Consider the following 19,536-nt stretch of genomic DNA (forward strand, 5'->3'; position numbering starts at 1 on the left):
GAATAAAATTACAGACATGGTACTTTTTTGTTTAGTTTGTTGTTAAGTTTGGTACAGTTATAATATAAAATTATTAGGATAAAATTTAAACTAAACAGTATTTTATTTAGTTTAGTTCGTTGTTAAAATTTGATTGTTTTTACTCAGTGGTCTCCCCTTCCTGTCGACTACATGCAGCACTGGAGGTTTACACAGGTATATCAGCATGCAGAAATAAATTTCTTCCCTTTGTTCCCATGTGGGCAAAACTTTCCATCAAAAAGTGCATGTTTATTATGAAATATTTAGTATTTAAATTGTTGTCGTAAATTGATGTGTAAAGAATTTTTATATGTGTTGTTTTCCTTGCTGTGACCTTTTGCTTATGTCAGTGCATGATAATTTTTACCCTATACATCTCCTTCTTTGTAAAAGACATGTTTATAATGATACCTTTTTCTGCTTTGTACCTCCTGGAAATTATGTTGCATTGGTAGAGGTTTATTTGATTGTAATACCTAGTCTATGTAGATAATTTCACATGTCCTTGACATGTCATACATAAGGACCTATAACAAGAATAAGAATAAGAATATTTATTGAATCCAATTAAAGGGCCTATTTCCGAGCATATACATATATATATATATATATATGACAAACACTACTTCAATAGTTGAGGGACATGCAACCTCTATAATTCATAAGTCAATAAAATGGATGAAATACTGGTAATTCTCCAATACTGGCCAAGTTAGTGTTTTGTTCAATATAGAACTTAATTTTTTACTTTCTAGAAGACATCATTTATAATATTTTGTTAGGTCTTCAAAAACTTCATACAATCTATAGTACAAGGGCTCTTTAGACCAGGACATTGGAATGTTAAGAAAAACCAGAAAATCTTGGGCCGAAATAAAAAACAACCTAAAGAGAAACAATAGATCTCAAAATATAACACAGAAAAATAAATCTTAATTTGTACCAACATAAACATATACCTTAAAAACAGAGATGAACAGAGACAAACTAAGGATCTTCAGATTAGACAGTTTCTCCTGCTTTAATACTGGCACCTAATCATAGTAATGATTTAGGAATGTACGAAAATATGAAAAAATCAACATGCACACAGAAAGTTTCAATTAATTGTTTTTTAGTTACAAAATATATTTGATACAATTACATCACTCTTCTTGTCAAAAACCTATATTTAAAGGAAGCTTATTGTCAATTGTAATAGATGTGAAACCATATGTAGACTCAATGTTAAAAGCTTCCTTGTGCATGTATCAATGTCCATAACTTTATAAAGAACTTTTACCTTTAGTGTATTGACACATCTGTTATGATTAATATATGAATAACGTTTTCTGAATGGCATGTTGTGTTGTATCAATCAATTTTATAGTAACAAATTTATCTTCCTATGATTCTCTGTGTATGTACTGATGTTGTACTGCTGTAAAAGTTAGAATATTTTATGTTTGGTAAAAATATTTGTTTGTACTTTGTTGTGACACATCTTAGTTAAGTAGAAGTAATTTATAATGAGAAACAAATTATTTATATAGGAAATATGTCATATTTGATAAATTGCAAAGTTTTAGATATATAAATAATATCAGACATATATATAATCCTTTTATACAGTAATTCAAAGAACTTGCTTCAAGATGAGTCATACATTTTTTTTTCTTTCCATATTTTGGAGTGCATTCAAAGGACATGTACATACACTTTCAATTATGCTCATAATTTATTGCTGCAATTAATTTATTCATGTCAAATATAGAGAATCATTTATCATCATTTATTGTTCTTATGCAGTTTACGTGCAGTATTTTGCATTTTTCTTATCAACTGATTTATTTGCATAATTGCAAAATGTTTTTTCCTCAAGTGTGTATGAGAGACCATTTTGCCAACTTGCATAGTTATCATGAAAATTTATGTTGAATTGTCCTTTTCTTATTTTTTGTCATGCTGGTAACATACCTCCTAAATTTGGGTTAATTGAATTATGGTGTTTGTTGGGCTTTGATTTTATCCTTGACAAAACAGATTCTGAACATTTTTAGACTGGGATAATTGAATGTGCTATTGTTTCACCAAGAAAATTATATGAAATATGATTTGGTAGTCCATAAGAGGTCTAAGTATCTACAGTTGTCCAGAATAAATGAGAACATTTAGCAAATATGCAAGCTAGACACTAAGATTCCATCTTTCAGTCATACAGATTTCATTGTAAGGATTTTCATGTAGTTGAATTTGTCACATCTTACGTCAGCTGAGGTTAGTAAAGAAAGATGACAATAACAATATGATAAATTCCCTCACAAGTTGTGACAGATAGGACAAATTTGGATATAAGACCTATTGTTCAAATTTAAATTTAACTTTGTCAGAACAGGATTTTCCTTTATTATATTATTACAGTGACTACCATATTATTGATTGAATCAACAAGTGCAATTATGTCCTAGTACAATACTTCTTATCTCTCATATTATCTTTCAAAGTTCAGTTGTCAAAGGACAACTTATATGCTCAACACGAACTTTTCCAAGAAACATTGCATAATGAATACTTATCAGTAAACAGTCTAAAGTCTTTTTAATCTTTAAAGACGAATATAATTTTCGATGAAAACAGTATTAGGTTTTTGTACTTTTAAGTATTGAATCACTTAAGGTGATGAAAGTGGTTTATTTTCAAACATCAAATTAAATATTTGTAAAAGTGATATTGCATTCCCATTTCTCTCCAGAACATAGCCGAAAAACTACCAGCCTGACATTCATTACTCAACAATTATTAATATAATAATATGAACGGTAAATTTTAATTAGACAGTAAGACAACATCACAAAAAAGGCAAAAAAGACATCGCCATGTCAGCATACCATCTACAACAATAGGCAAGTGTCTGCACCATATGTCAAGGTCACCAGACAAGTAGTAGACAGATTAAACAGACAATATACAATCATAGATGTTTGCCTTATGTCTTCTGTCTTTCTCTCTTTTAGAATTGAAGTTAAATTTAATATTTTTCTTGTAATTTTTTCAGGCTGGCCGTAGAATAGTGGATCTATTCGAGGACCTCAGAGATGGACATAACTTGATATCATTGTTAGAAGTTCTTGCACATGAATCTTTGGTAATTAAAATTGCTGTTATACATTATTTAGGTTTTAGACAATGCATGTCAGATTAGATTCTATATCTAAATCTGAACTATAATAATATTCCCATATACAATACTTGAAATAAAATTTTACTGTATACAAATAAAATTCTGTATAAAATGCCATCAAAACACACAATTATTCTAAATGTTTATTGTACTATTATTATGCAATTCTCTTTGATGGCATATACATTGTTTCAAACATACTTTGGTTATAGCATTTTTAATACATTTGGGGGGGAAATTAATACATGCTTCCAATTAAGGTAAGGACTAAAGCTCATGGTAAGGTGTCCAAAAGTAGTAAATTGCTGAAGTATCTGTCTCCATGGTAATATTTTATAACCTGTTTGTAACTGGAATAATCAAGTGTCAATATTTTCAGTGATAGAATATATATTTAGAAACAATGTGTGCGATCAAAATGAATGCTTTTCAAAGTCACTAATAAAATTTGAAAGTCAGCCGTCTTGGCTCTCGGACATAAATCTTGACTCAGTTTTTTGGAGTACAAAACAGATTGAAACACCAAATCCAGTATTTTGATTGGTTGAATTCTGAGTCTGAGTATTCAAAATGTTTATGACCGTAAGGCCTGGTATTATTGACCACTAAGAAGTGGCTGAATTAAGATTTGTTTATTAGATAATTTCTATTACAAAACAGTTGTGAACTATGTTGTTGGCCAATAACTGTTGGTTTGATTCTTTCACAAATCTGTTGCCTTTTGGCAGTCTGTTTTGGTACAATAGATAATTCATATCAAACAAAGTATCAACCTTAAAGTCAGTTATTAATGGTAATATTAAACAGAGTATCAACCAGTCAGTTATTAATGGTAAACTGTCATGTCTTGTTTACCAACATAAATATATACAGTTGTTCATAAAGCATACAATGTCAAGCTTTTTTATATGAATAAAATATTCATTATAATATATGACAAAATGCATTGCACCTAAAAGCATTGAAATGACAAGTATCTGTAATATACATGCAATACACAATTAATCATCACTTCATTTAGGAATCTGAATAGCATGTTATGAAACTCTTTATGAAAATACAAATGATGTGAACATAGTGCATAATGAAAAACTGAAATGAAATGTCGAGTAAAATTTGTTAATAAGAAACACTAAAATTAGTGTACTGATATATGTATTTGATACATAATTAGATATTTAAGTCTGAAAGGTTTATTTTTTCACAATAGATAATTGCATAATATTTACTTTTATTTGATAAGGTATACATTTACATATATATGTACTTATTTTGTAGCCAAGAGAAAAAGGTCGTATGAAGTTTCATAAAATTCAGAATGTACAGATTGCACTAGAATTCCTGCGAAGAAAAGGGGTTAGTTAATAAAATAACAATTTTTATCCAGTTTACTTTATATACAGTTTGTTAGCAAGCTATCAAGGCAATGATAATTTCTTAAGAGCATTTACAATCAATAACTGTCCATCATCTAAACAAGTTGTTAATAAACATTACAGATGACTAAATATCTGAAAAACACACCAAATACTAAATGGTTATACATCACCAGAAACATTTAAAAGAAGATCTTTTCCTGATAAAGATGATGTCATTTGAACAAAACCTGCTGAGAATCGTCATTTTTGTCTCGCCTTGACGGAGTCAAAAAGCGAGACATAGGTATGCTGTTTCCGGTGGCGGCGGCAGCTTCAACAATGTATTAGTTTGTGATTAGGTCTAGTTCATGGTGAACCACTAGTGGTAGGTCAATGATATTTGGTATGCAGTTGTATTAGCATTGGCACATCTCATTATAATGGAGATTATTTTGCCCCACCCCCTCAGTCAAGGTCTATTGACTTTGAAACTTTGCTTAGTTTACATGTATTAGTTTGTGATTAGGTCAGTTTATGGGGAACCACTAGTGGTAGATCAATGATATTTGGTATGCAGTTATATTAGCATTGGCACATCTCATTACCATGGAGATTATTTGGCCCCGCCCCCTCAGTTTTGGTCTATTGACTTTAAAACTTTTGCTTAGTTTACATGTATTAGTTTGTGATTAGGTCAGTTTAAGGGGAACCGTTAGTGGTAGGTCAATGATAATTGGTATGCAGTTGTAGAAGCATTAGCACATCTTATTTCCATGGAGAATATTTGGTCCTTACTTCTCAGTCATGGTTTATTGACTTTGAAACTTTTGCTGAGTTTACATGTATTAGTTTGTGATTAGGTCAGTTTAAGATGAACCACTGATGTTAAGTCAATGATATTCAGTATGCAAATGTATTGGCATTTGCAAGTTTCATTTCCATGGAGATTATATAACCCAACCCCCTAATTATGGTTCATTGACTTTGAAACTTTTACATAGTTTACAAGTTAATGTTTGTGTTTAGGTTTGTTTAAAGGGAACGACTTATGAAAAGTCAATGGTATTTGGTTTGCAGTTGTATTAGCATGGGCACATCTCATTTCCATGGAGACTGTTTAGCCCTGTACATTCAGTCATGGTTCATTGACTTTGAATATTTGCATAACTTGCATGTTAAAGTATTGTAATTTTAATTTCAACATTTGCATTATCAAAATAACAAATAGGCGAGACATATCTCTGTGTTAACAGTTTATATTTAATTGCTGCATATCATTTCTTTGTCTAGTTGTAATATATTTATTTCTATTGTCCTTTAGAAATATGAAATATGATTTTATGTATCATGACTCGTTAATTTTAATTTATAATTTTTGAAGCTGCTTTTATAAAAGGGAAGTGAACATTTATTTTATTATTTTCTTTTATTAAAAATTTAGATAAAACTGGTTAACATCAGATCTGATGAAATTGTGGATGGAAACCCTAAATTAAGTCTTGGATTGATTTGGACAATCATTTTACACTATCAGGTAAGTTTCAAGAGAGATAACTCTGTAGGTCTTCTGTTTGCTGCCAAAGGGAGGTAAGTAGTATGGAACCAGATGAATTTACATGACTATTGATTACAAGATTAGTAATATAATTGATTTGTGCATTATTGTATAAAATTGTATGTATGTCATAAAATACTATACGAATAGAATATTGAATTTGAACATGATCAAAGGCATGAACTTTAGAATGTAGAGCTGACTAAGACTGGAACAGGAAATTTATGCATAGAATATCTCAGTATATAAATAAAAAGCTTGTGACAAAATCCAAGTTTGATATTAATGGAAAGTTTGCCTACCTGACTACTTAAGGTTTGGTGTACTTACTTACTATATACAGAACAAGGGACATGTACCAATCCTTCCTTATCACAGTATTTACAAAATTTACTTGGAACACTAGTTTGTGGGATATGCACTAACTGTGATCATTTAACATTCATAATGGGGACATATATACTAAATATAATCTTTTCATATCACATTAATTACAAGTTTGTTCAGAACACTAAGTCTACAGGTCATATATTAATTATAATCCTTTTGTATCACAGTATATACAAAGTTTGCCTGGAACACCAAAACTTGGTTCAAGTACTAACATTGTAAGTGTGTGGTGGTGTTTATTTTGCCTGCAGTGGATACTAATTTGGGGTAGAATGTGGATACTTTATACAAGAATAATACCATCCAAGGATTTGAGGTGGCTTTGGAATGGCTAGATATATAGGCACATTACTGGATGGGAGAGGCTCATTTAACTCATGCCTGCATTGTGTCCCATCCTTTATCATATCGTAGAGTTAATCATTAGTTTTATGTTATATATGGGGTACCTCAATTATACAATCGCTAACATGAGGTCCTGTATTATTTTGTAAAAGAGTTAAGTCTACACTTCTGGCATTCATTAATGCCAATGCCATTACTGTTCATTATTAATCCATCTTGAAAGTTGATTCAATTCTATTGATGGTGAGTATAAAGGGAGTACGTTCGTTGTGAATATCCATATAAACAGACAGATCTATGTATTTTAGACAGCCTTTCTAGATAGTCAGTTTATTGTGAAAGATATCGTGGCTCCTAAATGAACAGTATCAATTGTTCTCAGTGTTTATTATTTTACTTTGACATAAACACAAATGGAATTCAAAATTTTAAAGTTAAAAATTCCATAATGAATTATGCCAAATAGGATTATTGTACCCTGTCTTCAAGAAAATTTGAGTAAACCACAAACACTTTTTGTTTTGTTTTGTTTTAAAGATAAACAGAACAAAAGGCGTTTTCTCTTCATTATTTGTAATGATCAATAGATTAAGTATGTTTTAATATTTGAAATTTAAAAAAATGCTTATGATTTTAATCTGCAAAGGGTTCAGTGCCCCATGGTGTGCAGCTGTTGATTACAGTCAGAGGATACATGATTTATCTTACAATTGATATTAAATACATTTTATTTACTATCAATGATTGAGTCATTTGTCAGCCATTCTTTCTTATAACAAAACCATAGGATAAGTCGTAAAATTGCAAAAGAAACCTTTTTAATCAAGAAAGATAACTCTCACTAGATGAGCCTGAGGATAAGACTGTCAGATTATCAGTTGATGAGGGCTTTGAATAATGATATAGCACTTAGACTGTCATCAATTGTTTACTTTGGATGTTGATATAGTGACGTGAAGGTCAGAGAGGTCACCTTTGAAGGTGAAATAGATATTGAGTCATTGGCAAGTTAGCAGCTTATATTTTTGAAATTCAGTCTCTGCAACTAAAGAGAAAGCCTATGATTCCCTGTAAAGAAATGTTTTAAATCTGATCTTTTTTCTAATACCAGATTTAAAATTACATAATGTTTAATTGCAGTGTACTTTTCTTGTATGCATGCAGACCTGATCATTGAACTTTGCATATGCAATCTAAAAACGAAAGGCAGGAAGGATGTTTTGGTTGTATAAATAGTAGTAACATCTTTATCCAGGTGATTCATCAAAACTGTGGTCCAAATCAATTGTTTATAGTTCAGAGTTAATTGGAGGAAAAATATTTTTTGCCTCCTTTGTATGCTTTCATTACCAACTCACCTTAAAGAAGATTACATATTGACTCCTAGGGTAAACTTTCTAATCTGTGATATTTCCCCTGTAAAAAGAAACATATGTTCACACAAGTTTCAAGTTTGTTTATTATTAATGCTAAGATATTGTCTATATCATTCTTTTAATCTCACCAAAAGAAAAAAAAGTAGAAATTTTTGAAATTGTATCTGCTGCATTCAAACCAAAGCAACTGGTAACCATGCAGGCATTGGGATTTCTTAGTATAGGAGCACCAAGGCTGTAATGAGATCAGTTTATAATTACTTTGATAAAGTATTGACTCCTAGGGGGATAAATTAATGTAAGTAACAGATATTATAATCATCATAGACACACAGATTTCTATCAAATCTCAGCAATGATTCACAATTCTAAAGATAAAAGTAAAAGTATAGACATTCCTCTTAAATCAGCCACAGACATCAATTCTGTAGATATATTTTATATTAAAAATTAATAAATAGATAGTTAAGGTGGTGTCATTATGACCTTTAGTAAACCATGTTATTGGAATTAAGAAGCATTTTTGCTTTTTAAAATTGCTATTTCAAATGTTGTTTTTTTTAGTTTCTTTGTCATATGATCATAAATTAGTTTTATACACAAGTATCTAACACATCATTTCAATATCTCCTTTCACTGAAGCCATTCATACTAGAAAATTGTTTTGGGCTGTATTTTTTTGCACATATCCAAGAATGATAATAGATTCTTCTAATTATAGAAGATTTCTAACTAGTAGCATGGATAATTTTATCTTGGCTGGAGTGAAAAAATGTAGTGATGAGTTTTTGGAATGGGTGGATAAAGAAATGATGTTGGATATATTTCTTCAATGAAATTCAGCATTAAAAACAATTCACTAACCAAAAAATTAAGACACAAATGCTACCAAAAGAAATTGGGGGTTGTCTCAGATGCTCTAGAAGAGTAATCAGTTTTTTCAATCAACACTGAGGTACAGTCTGTGGGGAAAGATTTTAAACTTGAATAACTTTGTCAAATCTTCATGGAATTTTACAAAACTGGGACAGAAGCTTCTTCGTCATTAAGAGATAACAAACTGGGCAAAATTTATACTTTTTATTTATTCCTTTTGCTGTTTTCCTCCGACAAATTGACTTATTTTAATTTTATTGCAGTCAGCATTACGTTTTTACTCCGATGGCAGCAGTTACAAGGAATACAAATTTTTGTAATCCTATTTTTGTCTGTGCATCTTCACTTATGATTTTTATGTCGATCGATACATATCTTATTCCTTTTAATTGTTTTATCATATTTTTCCTTATTATGTGCAGATGTTCTTAAAATAAAAGGATTTGGGAGTTTCACTTGTGAGGTCAAATGTTCAGACCAATAATGGAAAACTACAAGTGGTCCAATTTTTTATGGCTTATGCAGTGAGGGCAATAGCCATTATTTTCAAAGGCAGCTTATGTATTGTAATGTATAGCAATCCTTTAGCATCTATAGACATACAACATCATTAAAAAAACATTGCATTTATTTTAGTCTCAGTAGTGATCCTGGCAATGACATCTTGCTTTCTGCAATACTTATGGTGGAAACGTATAATAAAATGTTGTAATTAGTCTTATGATGTTGTAATTGCAGATGGAAGATTCTTTTACCTGTTATATACTTATATCTCATTAACAATGTAGGCATTGTAAACAAACTTTCAAATTATAGAAACATGTGCCAATCATTCCCATTTAATTTTCAAATTTTGGCAGAAATAATTGGCACTTTCATCCCAACTTTGATGTTCTAGTTTGTTTTGTGTTATTTCGTAGAGCTACCTACACATAATATAAAACAACTTTTGATATGATTGGCAAATGAAAGGAACAACTACAGATCACCAAATGGTCTTTTTAAACTTCATGTGTTAAGATATTTTGCATTATTTACAAAAAAATAGACATTAATTATATGTTATTGGCATGATGTCATTAATGTTTATTTAAGTTTCTTTTTATAAACTTCTCTAGATATTGCTGAGCCATAGAAAGGTTAGAAGTTATTTGATTTTATCCAAATGAAAGTCATCCCTACATGAAAGTGACAGAATTTTGTTAATTTTCCAGATATTGTTCAACTGAAATCCTGCCTATAATTTTGTCATGCAACCCCTTTTCTTGATTATTTTGTGATATACTACTTTTCTAAACCACAGATTTTCCTCTGTCTCAGTGTTACCTATATTTTATGCATGGAGAATGATATTGTACGCAATATAGTTCCAAGAATCAGCTGATTTAATCATTGAGTATAAAACCATCTAAATATTTTAAATTTTCATGTGTGTTTGGACATTACATGTGTTTTGAAATAGCTGTATAAGTATTCACAGTGATAGAATTAGTTATTGTCCTCCGCGTGATGCAGGGGACATGGAAATACCATCTGTTCCGTCTGTCTGTCAGGTCTTGTTAGTACTATCACTTGCACAATTCTTGCAAGATTTTTATAAAACTTATATCGTAGGTTTATATCAGCAATGTCTCGGACAAGTTCAAAAATCAGTGCTGATCAACCATTTTTTATACGATCGCAAAAAATTATATATTGGTATGACGTTGGCGTTGTCGTCGTCGTCGTCCGAAAACACATTGGTTTTCGCACAATAACTTTAGTTTAAGTGAATGGATCTCTATGAAATTTTACCATAAGGTTCAATACCACAAAAGGAAGGTTGGGATTGATTTTGGGGGTTATGGTACCAACAGTTAAGGAAAAAGGGGCCAAAAATAAGCATTTTTCTAGTTTCCAGACAATAACTTGTGAAACGGTGTATGGATCCCTCTGATATTATACCACAAGTTTCCATACCACAAAGGGATGGTTAGGATTTGCTTTGGGGGGTTATGGCTCAAACCATTTAGGAATTAGGGGTAAAAAAGGGGGGAAAACAAAGGTGTCCTGGTTAATGGACAAATACTTTAGTACAAAACATAATTTAAAGCAGTGTAATGGAGGTAATTCAAATACATCATTTGAATTACCTCCCTTACACTGCTTTTGAATTATGTATAAAGTAATGGTTGATGAACAATTAAGACAATTTTAAAGCAGTGTAAGGGAGGTAATCCAAATACAACTTTTTGATTACCCCCCTTACACTGCTTTTAAATTATGTTTAAAGAAATGCATATTTATAAAGGAAGACCAGTAAAAATATCTGCAAATGTTGCATCTTTTTTTTTTTTTGTAAAATCCATATGAAAGATTTGACACCATATTTTAAATTCTATTATAAAATAGATTAAGTTAGCACTATGGTAAATTTAAATGGGTAATTATGGTTGCAAACTCACTGGAAATTTGAATTGAGATTATGACCATATCTTGAGGGAAAGAATTATTTTGGGGAAAAAAAGGGGGGGGGGGGGGGTGGTAAAAAGAAATTGTGGGGGGTCATTTTTTTCTCATTTCAGATTTCAGTAATTAAAAAGAAAAATTCTTCAATATGCAACAGCATAGTGTATTGCACAAAAGCCAAAAAAAAAGGGGAGGGGGGGGGGGGGGGGTAAATTTATTATTTTTTTGTATGGGGGGAGGGAGGGTCAATTTGCAACAGTAAAGTGTATTGCTCGAAAGCAAAAAATTGAATATAAATTCAAATCATATCACCAATTCTTAGTTCTTTGACTACAGTTATTCTGTGTCAGAAACCTTTTATGTGTCAAATATTTAATTACAATCCAAATTCAGACCTGTATCAAGCACGAATATTGCGTCCATTTTTGCCCCAACTGTTCAGGGTTGGACCTCTGCGGTCGTATCCAGCTGCGCTCGGCGAAGCAATTTATTAAAAGAGTTTTGCCCCTTTGAAATATTAATTATATGGAAAATTTCATTGTTAACGCTCTCATGTGTACAATTCTGGCCACATTTTATATGAAACTTACATCATAAGTTTATATCAGCAATGTCTTGGACAAGTTCGAAAAATCAATACCGATCAATTATTTGTAAAACCTATGAAATATTAATCATATGGAAAATTTCATTGTTACTGCTCTCATGTGTACAATTCTTGCCACATTTTATATGGAACTTATATCATAAGTTTATATCAGCTATGTCTCAAACAAGTTTGAAATTCAGTGCCAGTTAAAAAAATTAAAAGAGTTATGCCCTTGAAAATATTAATTATATGGAAAATGGCATTGTATTTGCTCTCATGTGTACAATTTTTGCCAGATTTTTATCAAATTTATATCAAAGGTCTATGTAAGCAATGTCTCTGATTAGTATGGAAATCAGTGCTGATCAAATATTTTTAAAAGAGTTATGCCCTTGGAATATTAATTATATTGGAAATTGCATTGTAATTGCTCTCAAGCCTTCATTTCCATAAGATATTTGGAAAAAGTTTTAAAGAGCAAAAAAAAGTGTTTTTTTATTGCCCTTGGCTAGATAAAATATGTGCAATGCGGGACATTGAAAATCTGTTGTGTTATTTTTTTTTCTAAAATCTGCAAGTATCCATGGAAGTATTAAGAAAACAAAAAAATGTATTATTATTTAATAGGTGGTCCATCATAAACGTCAATTTTGTTTGTTTGTTTAGTTGTACAAAATCCAAAATAATATCTCCTAAATGTTAAAGTAAAGGCACTCTTTTTCTTCATCAAATAAATTCTCATAACCTGTAACTTGCAAGTAAATGTAAACTGATTAAGAACAAAAGATGTAAAAGATTTGATAGAGAGAATTGAAGTATGGGCACAGGTTGTGATAACTAAGTTTCTTCATGTTTTTGTTAAAAAAAGTGAAAGATTAAAGAAGATAAAAAAGTTTGATGAAATGCAGATAATTTTGTTGTTTGTTGAAATTGCCTCTTTTTTGGAAAACAACAATATATATATTTCAAGGGGATTCTTGTAATTAATTGTTCTTAATAAAAATTAGGCGGCTGATTCAAAAAGTGAAGTGTGTGTATTGATATTACTGAAGATAACGAGCCTGTCGTGTTTATACAACTACAGATGGTGATGCTGTACTAACTCACATCATTGTGTAGGAGATACTTCTGATTTTTCTCTTGATTATTTTCTGCTTTTGTTAATTTGGAAATATTTTGGGTTATTTATTTATTTGTTTTTGTTTTGTTCTGTTGGATATATTATCTGCTGATTGAGATTACATTCATGGAAAAGAAAAGATTTAATTTTAAATTCACTTCCAAGTTGAAATGGAATCGGTCAAAAGAAAAGGAAGAAAAGGTACAGTAATTAAATGATACATTTATATTAAAAAGTTTATTGTTAATTAGAAACAAGTCTACCTATAAAAAAATGGTAATCATTGATTGATAATTTTCAGTGCATATTCTTGTTTTGAGCATACATAGTAGTAAATAAATTTTACAATTTGAATCCATTTAAAACCTAAAAGAATTTTTCTTTTGTCTGATAACTATGGGAAGGTGTAAAGTAGCTGGAACATAAATAATTAAAAAAAAAACAAACTGTTCTTGTTGCCAGTAAAGAGAACAATTTTATTACAAAATAGCACTGACCCTCATATATGACGTGTATAATTCATACACAAAAAATTGTAAGTTTTGGTGCAAAATATAAAAACCAAGAAGAATCATCTTTGGTTCTTTTATTACAACAGTAGCAAAGATTTTGTACTGATACATGGTTGACTTAATTACCTCCTATCCTATTAGTTTTATGTATGAGCCATTATAATTGGGAAGAACTATGTAGAAAATTAGCAGTCACCATCTTGTTGTTAGGGAAGTCAAGACAGATGTTTTTGTTTTGTGTCAGAGAACTTTGTCAAAACTAATTAGCACTGAAAGTAAACCATTGTACTGGTATTGTTTGAGGAAAGTTTTGTCAATTATTGCTTTATTATTGTTACTCTTGTTGATGATGCTTACTTCTCAGCAGTCTGTCTCAGTTTGTAATCTTTTCAAATTGGAATAAAATTATGTCTTTCAAATGAAGAGGTTGGTTTTTTATCCAATTATGTTTCATTTAATATCAAACAGCATCTCTATTCACAAAATATCTTAAGATAAACAGACCGTAAGTCATTCGCATTTCAGTATATCTTACGATAAATTTTAATTGTAAGATTTTTGTGAAAAGAAAATCAACAACCTTTATACTAGGACTCCATCTAACTATCTTGCTGGTCAAAGTTTTGACAAATTAAGTTAGCAAATAATAGCCCTAACAACGATAAATGCTCATTATACTCTATAAATTGTGAATACAATCACACTCAATATGAACAAAAGATATTGCAAACTATGATCCCAGGTACCCTGTCTAACACTTATAGGTAATCCTTGGGGTGACCTGTCCTACCAGTTATTTTTACTTTACTCCTAAAACCTGTTCTACCAGTAATCCTTTGGGTACCCTTTATCCTTTAACCTGCTCTAACAGTTGTAAGAAATCCTTAAGATAACCTGCTCTAACAGTTGTAAGAAATCCTTCAGATAACCTACTCTAACAGTTGTAAGAAATCCTTTAGATAACTTGCTCTAACAGTTGTAAGAAATCCTTAAGATAACCTGCTCTAACAGTTATAAGAAATCCTTAAGATAACCTGCTCTAATAGTTGTAAGAAATCCTTCAGATAACCTTCTCTAACAGTTGTAAGAAATCCTTAAGATAACCTGCTCTAACAGTTATAAGAAATCCTTTAGATAACCTGCTCTTACAGTTGTAAGAAATCCTTAAGATAACCTGCTCTAACAGTTATAAGAAATCCTTTAGATAACCTGCTCTAACAGTTATAAGAAATCCTTAATATAACCTGCTATAATGGTTATAGGAAATCCTTATTATAACCTGCTATAATGGTTATAGGAAATCCTTCAGATAACCTGCCCTTACAACTATAAGAAATCCTTGAGATAACCTACTCTAACAGTTGTAAGAAATCCTTTTAGATAACCTACTCTAACAGTTATTAGAAATCCTTTAGATAACCTGCTATGACAGTTATAGGAAATCCTTCAGATAACCTACTCTAACAGTTGTAAGAAATCCTTTAGATAACCTGTTCTAACAGTTATAAGAAATCCTGCTGATAACCTACTCTAACAGTTATAGGAAATCCTTCAGATTAACTGCTCTAACAGTTATAGGACACCCTTTAGATAACCTGCTCTAACAGTTGTTAGAAATCCTTTAGATAACCTGTTCTAACAGTTATAAGAAATCCTTCAGACAACCTGCTCTAACAGTTATAGGAAATCCTTCAGATAACCTGCTCTAACAGTTATAGGAAATCCTTTAGATAACCTGTTCTAACAGTTATAAGAAATTCTTCAGATAACCTGCTCTAACAATTATAATAAATCCTTTAGATAACCTGCTCTAACTGTTATAAGAAATCCTTCAGATAACCTGCTCTAACAGTTTTAAGAAATCCTTAAGATAACCTGCTCTAACAGTTATAAGAAATCCTTCAGATAACCTGCTCTTACAGTTGTAAGAAATCCTTAAGATAACTTGCTCTAACAGTTATAAGAAATCCTTTAGATAACCTGCTCTAACAGTTATAAGAAATCCTTAATATAACCTGCTATAATAGTTATAGGAAATCCTTGAGATAACCTGCCCTTACAACTATAAGAAATCCTTGAGATAACCTACTCTAACAGTTGTAAGAAATCCTTTAGATAACCTGCTCTAACAGTTATAAGAAATCCTTTAGAAAACCTGCTCTAACAGTTATAAGAAATCCTTTAGATAACCTGCTCTAACAGTTATAAGAAATCCTTTAGATAATCTGCTATAACAGTTATAGGAAATCCTTCATATAACCTACTCTAACAGTTGTAAGAAATCCTTCAGATAACCTGTTCTAACAGTTATAAGAAATCCTGCTGATAACCTGCTCTAACAGTTATAGGAAATCCTTCAGATAACCTGCTCTAACAGTTGTATGAAATCCTTTAGATAATCTGTTCTAACAGTTATAAGAAATCCTTCAGACAACCTGCTCTAACAGTTATAGGAAATCCTTCAGATAACCTGCTCTAACAGTTGTAGGAAATCCTTTAGATAACCTGTTCTAACAGTTATAAGAAATCCTTTAGATAACCTGCTCTAACAGTTATAAGAAATCCTCTAGATAATCTTTTCTTTAAGTTAAAGGTAAACCTTTAGATAACCTAGCTGTTCTTGCAGTTATAGAAAATTCTTTTGGTAACCTGTTCTTACATTTCTAGGTAATCTTTCAGGTAGCCTGTACTGACAGTTATAGCCTTATAATATAGGTAATCTTTCAGGTAACCTATCTGGTTCTATCATTATTTAGAAGACATGTGTTCCATTATTATAATGTTCAACAGCAGTGTTTGTGTTGTATTGAACATTATAAGATTCAATTACAGTGGTAAACCAATGTATTGAAATATGATCATTAAAATGGCATTACAATTAGATTGATGAAGCATGTGAAACCATGATACAGTGAGTCATGGCTCATTATAAGAGAAGTAGCTAGAAAGCTCATTTTAAGAATAGTAGCTAGATGCTTACTTTTTTATGACATTCATTATTGAATTGCTGTCCTTATGGATTTATTCCATACCTCTTATTCACAGAGGCTAACTGTTCTTAGATTCTAACTTATAACTGTTTAGTTCAAACTAGTTATTTCTTAGTAGGTATGTCAGAGAACTTGTCTTGTTCCCATCGAAGTATGGGCTTACTAACATATTTATAACAAAAGAATTTGGTAGTGTTTGTCTATAACAAATTGTTGACACAATATAGATTTTCACATAATCCAATCTGTCAAAGTTTAGCCCTTTATACTATATTATTGTCAGAAGTCAAAGGTCATTGACACCTAGAAAATGCTAGTCTGCTCCATATAGCTTAAATCACTTCTTCTCAAATATTGTATTTCTTTCAATAATGAGGTCACAGGTCAAGGTCAGGTATTACCTAAAGTGAAAAAGGTTATAGGCTAAGGCTGCTGCTTGGATCTTTTATGATCACACTTTTCACAAAGGTTTTCCAAAAGACTTGCCTTTGTATATATTTTAACACAAATATTGCTTAATGGTGATGCTGCATTTGCTCTGTCTTTAATGATTCCAGTATAAAGGGGCTGGGAATCATATTGAGATGGCCTGATATTGATTTTACACCAGTTATTTTCATACCATGTGTCATCAACCAGTCTTTATCTTGTCTTTATCAAACGAGGGAAAACTGTTTATTTTTTTTTTATTCAAGCAACATTAAGGTAGTCTATTCTTACAACCAATGGAAATGATATATTCTGATCTAATGGATTTTCTTTTAATCAGAAAAATAAGAAGATTCTTTATGATTGAATTAGTAAACATCCCATCAAGATTCATATTAATGGATAGTGTATGTTCATTAATTAATAGGGTCTTCACTTTTTAGTGTTTAAGAATCACTTCAAAAAGAAGTAAAATTGAAATGTATGTGTTACTATGGCAATCAAACATGTAGTTAATGCCATTGATAAGGATGTTAATTAAAGGTTACATTACAAGGTGGAGTATCTGTTGTTTCAGGATGTCAGAATTGCACTTTCTACAGATAAATGTCTGCATTGCAAGGAGTTGTCTGTGACACATGGCCATTGCTTTGTAATTTGAATACATGGAGGCTTTGTGTAAACTATTTACTTGTTCATTGGGTTGGCTATTGTTATCGTTTCCAATGGTCTATTTTCAATACTTTGTTTCTGTCCTGACATTTTGATATAGTTGTCATTAGAATGACATAAGTCAAGAGGATTCCAGCAATTCTGCCAACAGATAATTTTCAATAGGTCAAAGAAAATAGTCCTCTCTCTAGGAAAGTGTGATATCCTCAACCTGAAATCATCCATGAAAAACAGTTAGTATCAGTATCTTAGGGTCAGTAAGGGCAAGGTGACATACTTGTGATACATGTGTTTGCCAGAAACTAGTTAAGGTACTTGAAATGACCCCAAAATATTAGAAAATGCAAGTTGAAAGTTCTGGGTAGTATTTAAATTTCTCTTAAGGATTATTAAAAACATTATTAAAAATTAATGATATTATGACTGATTATTATGTTCCATTATGGTCCAGTTAACTGTCAGTGACCCTTCTATTAAATGGACATACAGAATATTCATTCATGCTATTTCATGCTACTTTCTATAAGTTATACTCATTTAACAGAGTATTCATTCATGTTATTTCATGCTACTTTCTATAAGTTATACTCATTTAACAGAGTATTCATTCATGCTATTTCATGCTACTTTCTATAAGTTATACTGTTAAATATTTAACAGAGTATTCATTCAAGTTATTTCATGCTACTTTCTATAAGTTATACTCATTTAACAGAGTATTCATTCATGCTATTTCATGCTACTTTCTATAAGTTATACTGTTAAATATTTAACAGAGTATTCATTCATGTTATTTCATGCTACTTTCTATAAGTTATACTCATTTAACAGAGTATTCATTCATGCTATTTCATGCTACTTTCTATAAGTTATACTGTTAAATATTTAACAGAGTATTCATTCAAGTTATTTCATGCTACTTTCTATAAGTTATACTCATTTAACAGAGTATTCATTCATGCTATTTCATGCTACTTTCTATAAGTTATACTGTTAAATATTTAACAGAGTATTCATTCATGTTATTTCATGCTACTTTCTATAAGTTATACTCATTTAACAGAGTATTCATTCATGCTATTTCATGCTACTTTCTATAAGTTATACTGTTAAATATTTAACAGAGTATTCATTCATGTTATTTCATGCTACTTTCTATAAGTTATACTCATTTAACAGAGTATTCATTCATGCTATTTCATGCTACTTTCTATAAGTTATACTGTTAAATATTTAACAGAGTATTCATTCAAGTTATTTCATGCTACTTTCTATAAGTTATACTCATTTAACAGAGTATTCATTCATGCTATTTCATGCTACTTTCTATAAGTTATACTGTTAAATATTTAACAGAGTATTCATTCAAGTTATTTCATGCTACTTTCTATAAGTTATACTCATTTAACATTCCTATTAAGCTGCTCCTCATATTGGTAAAGAAAAAAAATTGCATGAAGTGGTTCTTTTCAATGAAAATCTAAAAAAGTGAATTTTTATTAAGCCTTTGTAAATTATTTCTATCTTTTCTTTCATTTAAGTGTACTCTGTAATAGATTATGTGTTATCCATCACAACTTACATATAAGTGATCCCTTACATTGTGCTTAATGTTTATAAGTGCATAACTAATGCTTTAGGGTTTTTGGTTTGAAGTGTAACAAATTTTATGATTAAACTCAAATTAATTAGACT

At 30.6% G+C, this 19,536-nt stretch overlaps 1 protein-coding gene across 5 annotated transcripts in view; it reads left to right on the top strand.

Annotated features, from left to right (window-relative positions):
• The window catches only part of LOC127733914 (microtubule-actin cross-linking factor 1, isoforms 1/2/3/4/5-like), a 149,000-nt gene that overhangs the window by 17,724 nt on the left and 111,740 nt on the right, over positions 1-19,536 (top strand). For 2 of the 5 annotated variants that reach the window (XM_052243382.1, XM_052243392.1), the window contains exons 4-7: positions 148-195; positions 3,056-3,145; positions 4,460-4,537; positions 5,981-6,073. In XM_052243382.1, the coding sequence (XP_052099342.1) occupies positions 148-195; positions 3,056-3,145; positions 4,460-4,537; positions 5,981-6,073 (309 nt within the window). Of the gene's footprint in view, positions 1-147; positions 196-3,055; positions 3,146-4,459; positions 4,538-5,980; positions 6,074-11,755; positions 13,440-19,536 lie in introns of those variants that run through there. The other 3 variants (XM_052243390.1, XM_052243400.1, XM_052243416.1) reach the window with 2 other exon arrangements.

Source organism: Mytilus californianus, unplaced genomic scaffold, assembly GCF_021869535.1.
Source record: "Mytilus californianus isolate M0D057914Y unplaced genomic scaffold, xbMytCali1.0.p SCAF_1, whole genome shotgun sequence".
Taxonomy (NCBI): domain Eukaryota; kingdom Metazoa; phylum Mollusca; class Bivalvia; order Mytilida; family Mytilidae; genus Mytilus; species Mytilus californianus.